At 68.8% G+C, this 10,301-nt stretch overlaps 1 protein-coding gene across 1 annotated transcript in view; it reads right to left on the minus strand.

Annotated features, from left to right (window-relative positions):
* The window catches only part of MYO18A (myosin XVIIIA), a 28,147-nt gene that overhangs the window by 6,832 nt on the left and 11,014 nt on the right, over window positions 1-10,301 (minus strand). Inside the window, exons 20-37 of the mRNA XM_025214574.1 lie at window positions 9,805-9,948; window positions 8,580-8,669; window positions 8,293-8,412; window positions 7,871-7,982; window positions 7,470-7,597; window positions 7,219-7,373; window positions 6,696-6,819; window positions 6,409-6,609; window positions 5,704-5,814; window positions 4,967-5,071; window positions 4,455-4,601; window positions 4,012-4,125; window positions 3,448-3,564; window positions 3,192-3,275; window positions 2,894-3,031; window positions 1,548-1,733; window positions 1,155-1,294; window positions 805-849 (exon numbers count right to left, since the gene is read on the minus strand). Of these exons, the coding sequence (XP_025070359.1) occupies window positions 805-849; window positions 1,155-1,294; window positions 1,548-1,733; window positions 2,894-3,031; window positions 3,192-3,275; window positions 3,448-3,564; window positions 4,012-4,125; window positions 4,455-4,601; window positions 4,967-5,071; window positions 5,704-5,814; window positions 6,409-6,609; window positions 6,696-6,819; window positions 7,219-7,373; window positions 7,470-7,597; window positions 7,871-7,982; window positions 8,293-8,412; window positions 8,580-8,669; window positions 9,805-9,948 (2,261 nt within the window). The remainder of the gene's footprint in view (window positions 1-804; window positions 850-1,154; window positions 1,295-1,547; window positions 1,734-2,893; window positions 3,032-3,191; window positions 3,276-3,447; window positions 3,565-4,011; window positions 4,126-4,454; window positions 4,602-4,966; window positions 5,072-5,703; window positions 5,815-6,408; window positions 6,610-6,695; window positions 6,820-7,218; window positions 7,374-7,469; window positions 7,598-7,870; window positions 7,983-8,292; window positions 8,413-8,579; window positions 8,670-9,804; window positions 9,949-10,301) is intronic.

The following is a 10,301-nucleotide window of genomic DNA, read 5'->3' on the forward strand; positions in this document are numbered from 1 at the left end:
GGGCCCCGGGCCCAGCCACCCCCCTCGGCACTGCTTGGCGCGGCGGCGATTGCCCTTGCAAGCCACGAGCCCCATAAACAAACTCTGGGGGCCTCCGAGATTTTAAATCGTCGGAATTAAACCTGCCGTCAAACACAATTTATGTCCGGGCGCGCGTGCCATTAGTTAACCGGGTTCCAAATCGCCAGGGAACAAACAAACGGAGCCGGAGCTGCGGGGGATATTAATTGTGTGTGACAACAAGGCTCCAGTGGCCCTCTATCACTGTTACACGCTATTACATTTATCATTAGCTGTTATAGATCCTCTCGCAACCAACAGGGCCCTCACGCTCAGGAGACGCCGTGCCGGCACAACCGCTTCGCCGGCGGCCCCAGACGTGGGCGCTGGGAAAGCTCCCGGCTCGCTCCGTCTTCGGGGCCGGGAAAGCGCAGGGTGCTGGCGTCGCCCTGCGCTGGGGTGATGCAGCCCAGACGCTGCCCCTTGCATGCTAGCTTCCCCTGCCGAGGGCACCCCAGCCCTCGCCACCTCCGCAAGCCAACTCCTGGCGAGGTGGAGGGCACTCCAGACACCCCCGCGTGCAGCCCCCCTTCCCCGGGGCCGTGCCCGCCTGTGCTGCAGCGGGCGAGCAAACCACGCGGGGCGGCGGTGATGGGGCCGTGCCCGGGCGCGGGGCAGATTAGAGGTTTAGGGGCAGGACACACATGCGTGGGGCAGGCAGGGCTGCAGGCAGGCGCCCTGCGGGCATGCTGCGGGTTAGGCACGTGGGTTAGGTCCCGAGCCAAGGAGACAGGCCGTGCTCACGGTTTGCTCCTGCGTTTCTGGTATTTTGTCACCATGTCTTGCAGGCTGCGGGGGGGTGGCGGGGGGGAGGGCAAGGAAATAAAAAGGAAATAAATGAACAGGAAAGACATAAAGAAACCAGAAAATGAACTGCAGCAGGAAGGAGCTGGAGGCAGGGAAGGGGATGGGGCCTGGCTTTCTAGCAGCCCCTCAGTGGGGAGGGACGCTTGCACCGCACGCTGCATCTGGGCCAGGTGCTCCCAGCTCCCTGGCCGTGTCACCCCACTGACGTGCCGTGACACCCGAGCCGCGGGCCATCGCTCTCCTGCCAGTTTGGGGCGGGGGGCCGGTTTGGAGGGGCCCGCGCTCACCTGTTGATGAGGTCCTCGTTGTCGTCGCTCTCCATCTCGTCCTCGATGGCGGCCTGCAGGTCCCCAATGCGCTTGAACGCCAGCTTCAGGTCCGACTGCAGGCTCTGGTTGGCGGCTTCCAGGCTTTCCAGGTCCATTTCCTAGGGGGAGGCAACAGGGGTGAGAGCGGGTCGCACACGGGCAGCCCTGAGACACCGGGAAGGGGGCACCAGCACCCCCAAACCCCCCTCGCCTGCCCTGTGGGGTGCACGGGGTCCAGAGCCAGCGAGGGCTGCAGGGCAGCAGTGACCCAGCGCTGGGCTGGGGGCTTCTGGGCCGATGCCACGACCCCAGACACGACCTGGGCACAAGCCCCCGATGCCCCATAGGCCCGTGCCCGCCCAGGCTGCTCACCAGCTCGTGCTTCTTGCGGCTGGCTTCCGTCTCCTTCTTGGCCAGCTCGCCCATCTCCTCCTTGACGTCCCGCAGCTGGCGCTGCAGCCGCTTGTTCTGCTCCTTCTCCCGGCTCTCGGCGGCGGTGCGCTGGTCCCGCTCCTCCGTCAGCTTCTCCATGTTCTCCTTCAGGCGCGTGGCCAAGCTCTGCGGGGCGCGGCCCGCGGTCAGGCAGGGCACCGTGCCGCCCCAGCACCACGGCTCGCAGGGGCCCCTCGCACCAGTGTTGGGGGCCAGACAAGCCCGGCGGGAAAACCCAGGATTCCCGGCTTCCCCCGAGACGCGGCTGGGAGCATCGCCTGCTGCGGGGAGCCCCGGGAGGCTGCAGGGTCCCCGTGCACCGGGTGAATCCCCGGGCCACCCCTGCCTCCCCCCACTGAGCTGCGGCAGGCGACGCCGACGCCAGCCCCGGCATCCGCATTCACGCGCCGAGGATAATCACGGTGGAGAGCGGCAATTACCCAGCTCCAGCTCGGGAGCCGGCAACACCCCATCGCTTCCCGCCGCGCGCTAATGGAACAAACGAACCCCACGCCATGAATTTACATGAGGGGGCCTGGCTGGGGGGGCCGCAGCGCGCCGCGAAACATCCCCGCGGGCGTGGGAGGGGGTGGCGGCGGCGCGGGGGCTGGGGTGAATTGGAAAAATAGATTTAACTTTGTGTGAAGTAATTACAGCATGTAATGTGGGGAAAAATAGATCCCGTCCTTCCCCGCCGCCCAGTCAGCCGCTGCATATTTATGGCCCCGGCAGAGGGAAATAATGGCAAGGAAATATGAAGAGGAGTGCTAAGCTCCTCGGCTCCCCCGGCAGCGGGAAGTGCGGCGGCAGAATATAAAGCAGCCGCGTTTAGCGGGTGCGGGAGAGTCTATAATTTCACTAAGTCGATGCAGGGAAATAGCAGCACTTTGCCGGGCGCCGGCTGGATGGCAGATTACTGTGATCAGCGCGCCAACCGCCGTCCTGCAGAGCCGGCAGCGCGGGCACGGGCTGTACGCAGCCGGCACGGCGAGGCTGCCCGGGGACGGGCTCAGGGACAAGGGCACGGGGCTTTGGAGAAGACGTGGGGACCCCGAGAGCTCGGTGGAGGCCTGGCTGGCGCCAGCACCCGTGCCCTGCACTGCCGGGCAGCTCGGCTCCAGACCCCGGGGGCCCCGCGGGCTGCCCGGGCATCAGGCCAGCGGCTGTGAGCTGAAGCCAAGCGGCAGGAGCGGATCCCCCCGGGCTCTGCCACGCATCTGCTAGGGCAAGGTGACCGGAGCCGGCTGGCAGCAACGCGCCACTCCCCACCCTCTTCCCGCTCCTACCTCGAGGCGCTTGACCTGCGTCCTCTCGAACTCAAGCCGCGTCTCCAGCTCACGGATCCTGGCCTCCTGCCGGCTGACCAGGGACTTGTCCACCATGGACTGCTCCAGGAACTCCAGCTGGCTCTGCAGGCCTTGCAGCTGCGTGGGGGGGTGCAGGGGCACGTGCATCAGCACGGAGGTGTGCGACCCCCAGGCACCGCCTGCCACAGAGGCAGGGTCCCGCACACGTGCCCCGGGCACTCGTGTGGCCCACATGCCACGCTGGTGCTGGCCTGACGCTGTGCCTCAAAGCACCTACCTTCTCCTGCAGCTCCTGCTTCTCTTTGCCAGCCTCCTCCAGCTGGGCCTGGAGGTCGTTCATCTGGGCCAGGTCCCGGGAGGCCTGCGGGCGCGAAGCCGTTTCATAACCCAGACCCCTGCCCCCAGGGCACGTATGGGGCTCCCCCCACCCCAGGACAGCGTGGCAGCCCCCGGGACCTCAGCGCTGGGCCGACTCGTGGCAGCGGGCTGCCGGCATCAGCCGTGCCAGCTCCGGGCCTAAGCGGCTCGGTCACCTGGGCCACGGCCGCCTTGTGCTTCTTCATCAGCTCGTTCATGTCCTCCTGGTCCTCCTCCAAGCGGCTCTGCACCTCGTTCTTCTCCCGCTGCAGCCGGCTCAGCTGCTCCTCCAGCTGCCGGGAGAGGGGGCAGTGAGGCTGGGTCCAGTCCCGCTCCCTCACCCCCCGTCTCAGGGCTGCACCCCACGCCTCCCACCCGTGCAGGCTGCCGAGGGGCTCAGCTGGGGGAAGCCCAACCCATCCCGCCAGTGGGGCCGACGGCTGAGCAGGGCTTGAACCGAACCCAGCGGCACACCGGAGACAGGGCCTTCCCCTGCACCACCCCATGTAGCACGACTGATGGAGCAGCTCATGGACAGCTTGGCCCAGCCAGGTGCCTCCGGGTGCGAGCCCAGCCCCTGCCCATCTGCTACCAACACGGCCTCCCACCCCCGCTGACGTGATGCACCCCGGCCCGAGGGCACCCGAACCGCCCACAAGGACGCATGCGCCGTGCCCCAGCCATGGGCACTGCAGGATGCACGGACAGACTGTCCCCACCTGCCCGCACCCAGCACGCACCGCGCCTTTGGCCTTGGCCAGGTCATCGATCTGCAGGTGCAGGTCCTCGATCTCCACCTCCATGGACTTCCGGGCCTTGACGGCCGCCGCGCAGGTGAACTCCGACTCCTCCAGCTGCAGAGAGCGCCGGGGGGGAAGAGAGGGGATCAGCATCAGGCCGGAGCAAGGAGATGGGGCAGCACCGCACGGGGATCTGCACACCCAGCCCGGCCCACTGGGCAGAGGGGCGCAGCTTGCAGGCTCCTGGCTGGGACCCGGGAGCCGGCCCCAGGGCTGCAGTCTCGAGGGGGCTGTGCTGGGCACGGGGTAGGGGCCGCGCGGGAAGGCAAGGCAGCTCTGTGAGAAGGGCCAGCTCTGCACGCCGAGCCCCCGAGGGAGGTCCCTGGAAGTCCTGAGCCCGGCAGAGCAAGAGCGGCGCAGCGCTGGCCGGGGCAGGGAGGCACCTGGTTCTTGAGCTGGGCGATTTCCCGCTTGCTGGGCGCGTTGTTCTTGAGGTGGTCCAGCATGATCTGGGCATCAGCCAGCAGCGCCTTGGTCCTCTTGAGGTCCTTGCGCAGCCGCTTCTCCGTCTCGAAATCCCGCTGGTTCACCTGGGCACGGGCAGAGGGGTCAGGCACGCACGGGGGTCAGGCGAGGCGCCCAGACCTGGAGGGCAATGGCCCGGCACCCTCCACAACTAGTGGGTAACACCAAAGCACGCATCCAGCACCCCTGGGATGGATATCGCTGCCCCCCCAGGGCAGGACCCCTGCCCCAAAGACCCCGCCGGCCACAGCGCAGGACAGGACCGTGCTCCCTGCACTGCACCCTTCGCCCTTCCAGGGTCAGCCTAGGACAGGCCGGACTGTGCCGGGCCCGCAGGTGCTGCGCCTTTGGGAGGGAACCGGGGACGGCCCCCCGTCCCAGCCCACGACTGCCCGGTGCGGGGACCCCCCACTCCCCAGCGTGGCGGCACCTGGTCGCTGACGGCCGACAGCTTGCTTTCCAGCTCCCGCTTGTCCCGCAGCACCTTCTGCTTCTCCTCGTACTCCTCCTCCAGCTGCACCTCCATCTGCTTCAGCTGCGGGGAGGGCAGGCCACAGCGGGGGGCTCAGTGCTGGGGGGTGCTGGGCCCCCACAAGGGCCCAGGATGGGACCGGGTCCCCCCCAAGTAGCCACCAGACCCCAAAACAAGCCCACGTGGCTGCGAGAGCCGGAGCTGGGATTTGGGGCCGAGGGGCATCGGCGGGGGCCTCACGAAAGGCCTGCTCCAGGGCTCCCCCCCATTCCAGACCTGCCAGGATCCCATGGGCACCATCGACGCCCTATGGGGTAATTACGGGGCTTGGTGGGGGGACAAGTGGAGCAGCTGGCCCAACTTGCCAAGCCGGTGAGGGCTGTGTCCTGGCTCACGTGACACCAGGGCTCCCGGCTCCTTGGTTGGCAGCTTGCACGGATGCCCACGGCAGGGGAGGGCGGCAGGGGATGGAGCAGGAAGGGGAAGGTGTGGGCACCCCCAAAGCACGGGCACGGGCAGCTCCGTGGGTGCCGGGGCCAGGCTGGCAGTGTGGGGCAAACCCAGGGGCCGGGCACAAGCTGGAGGGACCCAGCCCCAGGCAGCAGAGCTGTGCTGGGATGCAGGGAGGTGGCAGGGCCCCTCCTGGGTCCACGGTGCCCTCGGGAGGCGAGGGAAAGGTCTGGGCCGGGCCCTACCTTCTTGTGGCAGGACTGGCGGATCTCCTCCACCTCGTCGTCGCGGCTCTCTACCTCCTTGGCGTGCGTCTGGCGCAGGCGCTCCATCTCCATCTCCAGCCGCAGCTTGGCCTGTGCGCGGGCACGACGTGGTCACAGCCGCCTCCCGCGGCTGGGCCCCCTCGACCGCAGACACCCATGCCTGGCGGCTGCCCGGTCCCGGGGGGTTCTCGCACCCGGCCCTCCCCCGCCCAGGGAATCCAGCCCAGCCCCGGGGGCCCGCGCCCGCCTAAAAGCAGGTTCAAGCCACAGGTGTCATGAATGCAAGGGTCCCAGCTCAGCCTGGGGAACACGGGCTCCTCCGGGTCCCCACTGGCCGGATGTGCCCGGCGCCCGGGTTAGGAGCTGCTGGGCAGTTTCCTGCAGCACGGCGAGCCCCCGGGGCGGGAGGCAGCAGAGAGCCAGGCCCCCGAGTTGCACGCCACAGCAAACCTGACCCCGGCGGGAGGTGGCGAGAGCTGCCTCTGCTCCGCGGGCGGGCGGCATGGCCCAGCCCAGCTAATGACAGTCTGCATGAAACCACCTCGCCCCGAAACCAGCCTGGCAACACGATGGGGATGAGGCTGCCGGCTCGGGGTGGCCCCGATCCCTTGTCGGGGAAGGGCTGCGCTCCCAGGCCAGACCCCTGCGAGACGGACCCTCCCCAGCCCGTCGTGTCCCCGGTACCTGCTCCAGCATCTGGATGGTGCCCGCCTGCTCGTCCAGCTCCTCTTCCTGGTCCTTGACCTTGGCCTCCAGGTCCCGCAGCTGCTTCCTCACCTTGGCCAGGGAGGCCTCATCCTTGGACTCCTGGGAGGAGATGTCCTGCAACTCGGCCTCCAGGGCCTCTGCCTTTTGGGTGAGGCTGGCGATGTCGGCGTCCTTATCCTGCCAAGAGAGCGGAGCGGGAGCCCGCTGAGGCGGCTGCCCCCGTGGGCTGTGCACCGGGGGCCGGGCGCTGCGAGTGCGCTCACCTCCAGCTGCTGCCGGAGGCCGAAGACCTCAGCGATGAGCGCGTCCTTCTCCCGGCTCAGCTTCTCCCGCTGCAGCTTCTCCCGCTGGGCCTCCTCGTGCGCCTGCGCGAGCTCACTGTCGAACCTGCGGGCGGGGGGCACGGGGCCCTGGCTGTCAGCCGCCATCCCCGAGCCAGCACCCGGGAACGGCCCTCCTCCCTTCCTTGTCGCCCACGCGCCGTGGCAGGCGGGCCGAGACGCTGGGTGCGGCTCCCGCCCCGAGGGCCGGGGCTGGCAGGGCACCGCACGCCTCTGCAGCGAGCTCGGAGCCGCTCCAGAGCGTGAGGGCGTCCTGCCGTGTTTCCTAGCCCCGTCCCGCGAGCTTGGGAATCATTGTGCAAAGGGACCTGCCCGCAGGGAGCTGCCGGCTGAGCAGGAGGGCGCTCCCGGCACCATCCCCTGCCCCGCATGGGCTCTGCCCTCCTGTGAAGCCAGGGGTAGACGTTGTCCCACCCCTGCTGCCCTCACGCCCACGTGCACCCACCTGCGCTGCTTCTTCTCCAGCTCGTGGTTGCGCCCCTGCTGCCCTTCCAGGTGCAGCTTGGTGTCCTGCAGCTCGGCCGTCAGGCGCTGGCATTTTTTCTTCAGCTGCTGCAAGGCGCGCTGGCTCTCGTCGCTGTCGGCCTGCAGGTCGGCCAGCTGCGGGCCGGGGCGAGACGTGGCAGGGTTAGGGCCACGGGAGGCTGGAGCCTGCGCCGGGGCTATGGGCAGGACCCTGGGCTCGGGAGGACTCACCCGCCGGTCCAGCTGCCGCTTGCCCTGCTGCTCCACCTCCAGCTTGTCCTCGAACTCCTGCTGCATCCGCTTCTTGGTGAAGTCGATCTCCCGCACCGCTCGCTCGTACTTCAGGCGCCACTCGCCGCCTGTGCGGGGCACAGAGCCGTGTCAGGGACCCCAAGCAGGCACGGGCAGGGGGCGGGTAGGGCACAGCCCCCATGGGGGTCTCAAGCTACGGCTGCCACGTGCTCACTGTGGGGCAGGGCCCACGGCTGCCTGTGCGGCCCCCCAACCATGCCACACAGCCACAGCAGGAGGGCAGGGAACGGAGACGCTGAGCCAGCTTGCCGCCTGCCCAGGGCACGAAGGCCCTTGCTGAGCCGGGCGGGGGAAGACAGGGCAGGGGGCAAGACCCTCACCCGAGTCGTCGTCGTCCAGCTCGCCGTTGAGCTCGGCCGCGCGAATGAGCCGCGCCTCCATCACCTCCATCTCCATGGCCTCCATCTGCTTCTTCAGCGCGTCGTACTTGGCCTGAGCGGGCGAGAGGCCCAGCTCAGCGCGGAGGGAGGGGGGCCAGCCCAGCTCCCAACAGCACCCCAATGCCCCAGGAAGACCCAAGAGGCCTGGCCTCCGGGGCTGCCCCGGGGCAAGGGGAAAGGCTGAGCTACTGGGAAGGGGGAGCCGTGGGTCGGGAGCCAGCAGAGGCAGAAGAGAGGAGGAGCGGGGCACATGCACGGCTCATGCCTGCAGCGTGCCCGGCCCTGGGCAGCCTGTGCTGGCAGACGGGTGGCGGGCGCGGGGCCAGGCGGGCACCCAGGCAGGGGTGCAAGAGGCAGCTCACCTGCAGGTCCTTCATGTCCTTCTCCGCCCGCAGCCGCTCGGCCGTCTCCGCGTCCAGCAGCTGGGAGGCCGACTCGCCTGTGTTGCGCTCGTCCGTCAGCTCCGACGTGAGCTCTGTGATCTGGGATGGGAGCAGAGCCGGGCTGAGGCAGGCGCCAGGACAGGGCTGTTCCCCCCGGGGCAGGTGGAGGGAGCTACTGAGCCCAGGAGTGAGGAGGGGGCCAGGCTAGCCCCAGCGCCCCCCACAACAGGTTCCCCCAGGCTCCCCGCCCAGGCCCGGGCCCGTACCCTGCCCTCCAGCCGGTCGTTGGTCAGCCGCAGCTCGTTGCGCTCCTTCTCCACCTTCTCGAGCTTGCCCTTGAGCTGCTGGATCTCCTCCTGAGTGGGACAGGGGTGAGGGGTGAGGGCTGGGCAGGGGCGCCCGAGTGCAGCCCCTGCAGCACCCCGGCCGCAGAGCCAGGGAGACGCAGCCGGTGCCAGGAGCTCAGTGCGGCTTTTCCGGCCGCGCTCCCAGCGCGGTCTTCCAGCCCGTACATGGTCCCTGGGCGCCCGCGGCTGCTTGGGCACGGTGCAGCTGGCACCCCCGTGCACAGCACCCTCCACGCTGCTTGCTGGCTCCTCTACAGCCTCCTCCCCAGCCTGGCAGGGAGCACGGGGGGACCGAGGCAGCCACCGCAGGACCCTGCCTCCTTCCGGAGCAGGATGTGGGGAGCATCCCAGATACCCCAGCATGCCAGAGCCCATAACAAAGGCATGGGCATGGGCATGGGCACGGGCACGGCCGGAAGAATGGGGGCACGCACAGCCCACGGGGGCTGGGGCTCTGGGGGGCAGCGCCGGGGAGCAGAGTGCCTGCGACAACCGTGCAAAGCCGCCACGCAGGCCCCTGGCGCGGAGCTCCCGCTCCATTCTCCACGCCGTGTAATTGGGCCCCGGCAGCCGCCGCCTCTCCTATGCTAATGACATGCTGATTTGCAAATTAGCCAGCTATTTGCTGCGTGTGCTGGAAGCCGGCTAAGCGCGAGAGAGGCGCGGCGGCCCCCTGCCCGCCTCCACCACACGCACACATGCAGCGTGGCACCCCCTGCGACACGCACGCACAAAGCAGGGAACCCCGTGCAACACACCCCTGCATGTGCACACGTGCACATACGCGGCAAGGCAGAGAGACCCCCTGCAGCACAGCCCCCTGCACGCGCGCGCGCACACACACACACAGAGCAGGAAACCCCCTGCAACGCAGCCCTGAACACACACATGCACGCACACACACACACACACACACACACACACACATGCGTGTGCTCACAGCACAAGACACCTGACTCCAGGCCTGCCCCTGCACACGGAGCCGGCCCCACAGGCGCTCGCCTGCCTCAGCCCACGCCGGGGGGCCGCCACTCAGACTTCACGGGAGGGGAGGGGAGACGCCGGCCCTCACTGCCCCCCCACAGCACCCGCCGCCCCCAGCCCGAGCGCGGCGCGGTGCGGCGCGGCGCGGGAGCCTACGCACGTCCTTGCCCCGGATCTGGTCCTCGGTGAGCTGCACCTCGATGAGGGGGCGCACGGTGGTGAAGAGCTTCCACCAGGGCCAGCCCTTCACACCCTTGTTCTTCTTGATGTTCTTCTGCACGCAGCGGATCGCCAGGTCCTGGATCTGCCGGGGGGGCGCGGGGTTCCGGGCCGCCCCCACTACCCACGGGGGTGCCAGGACCGCAGCGCGGTCAGCACAAGACTCAGGCCGCTCTGGGTCCCGAGGGTGCCTGCAGGATCGGGGCCCGGGGACAGCGGGACCCATGGCACCCCAGCTCCGCCCGCCGCCGCCCCCTTAGCTGTAATTTGGCCTCTTTTATCTGCTGGTCGATCATGCCGGGCTGCCTCGGCCATAAAAGCTAATCTTGCTGAAACATGAGCCCGGCCCTGGCTGCTCTATGAGCCCCGCCGGGCACTGACACGGCTCCTTAGTCTGCAGGGAACAACAGCACGGGCCCCCGGCCGCCCTGGGGGGGA

Source organism: Alligator sinensis, unplaced genomic scaffold, assembly GCF_000455745.1.
Source record: "Alligator sinensis unplaced genomic scaffold, ASM45574v1 scaffold1244_1, whole genome shotgun sequence".
Taxonomy (NCBI): domain Eukaryota; kingdom Metazoa; phylum Chordata; order Crocodylia; family Alligatoridae; genus Alligator; species Alligator sinensis.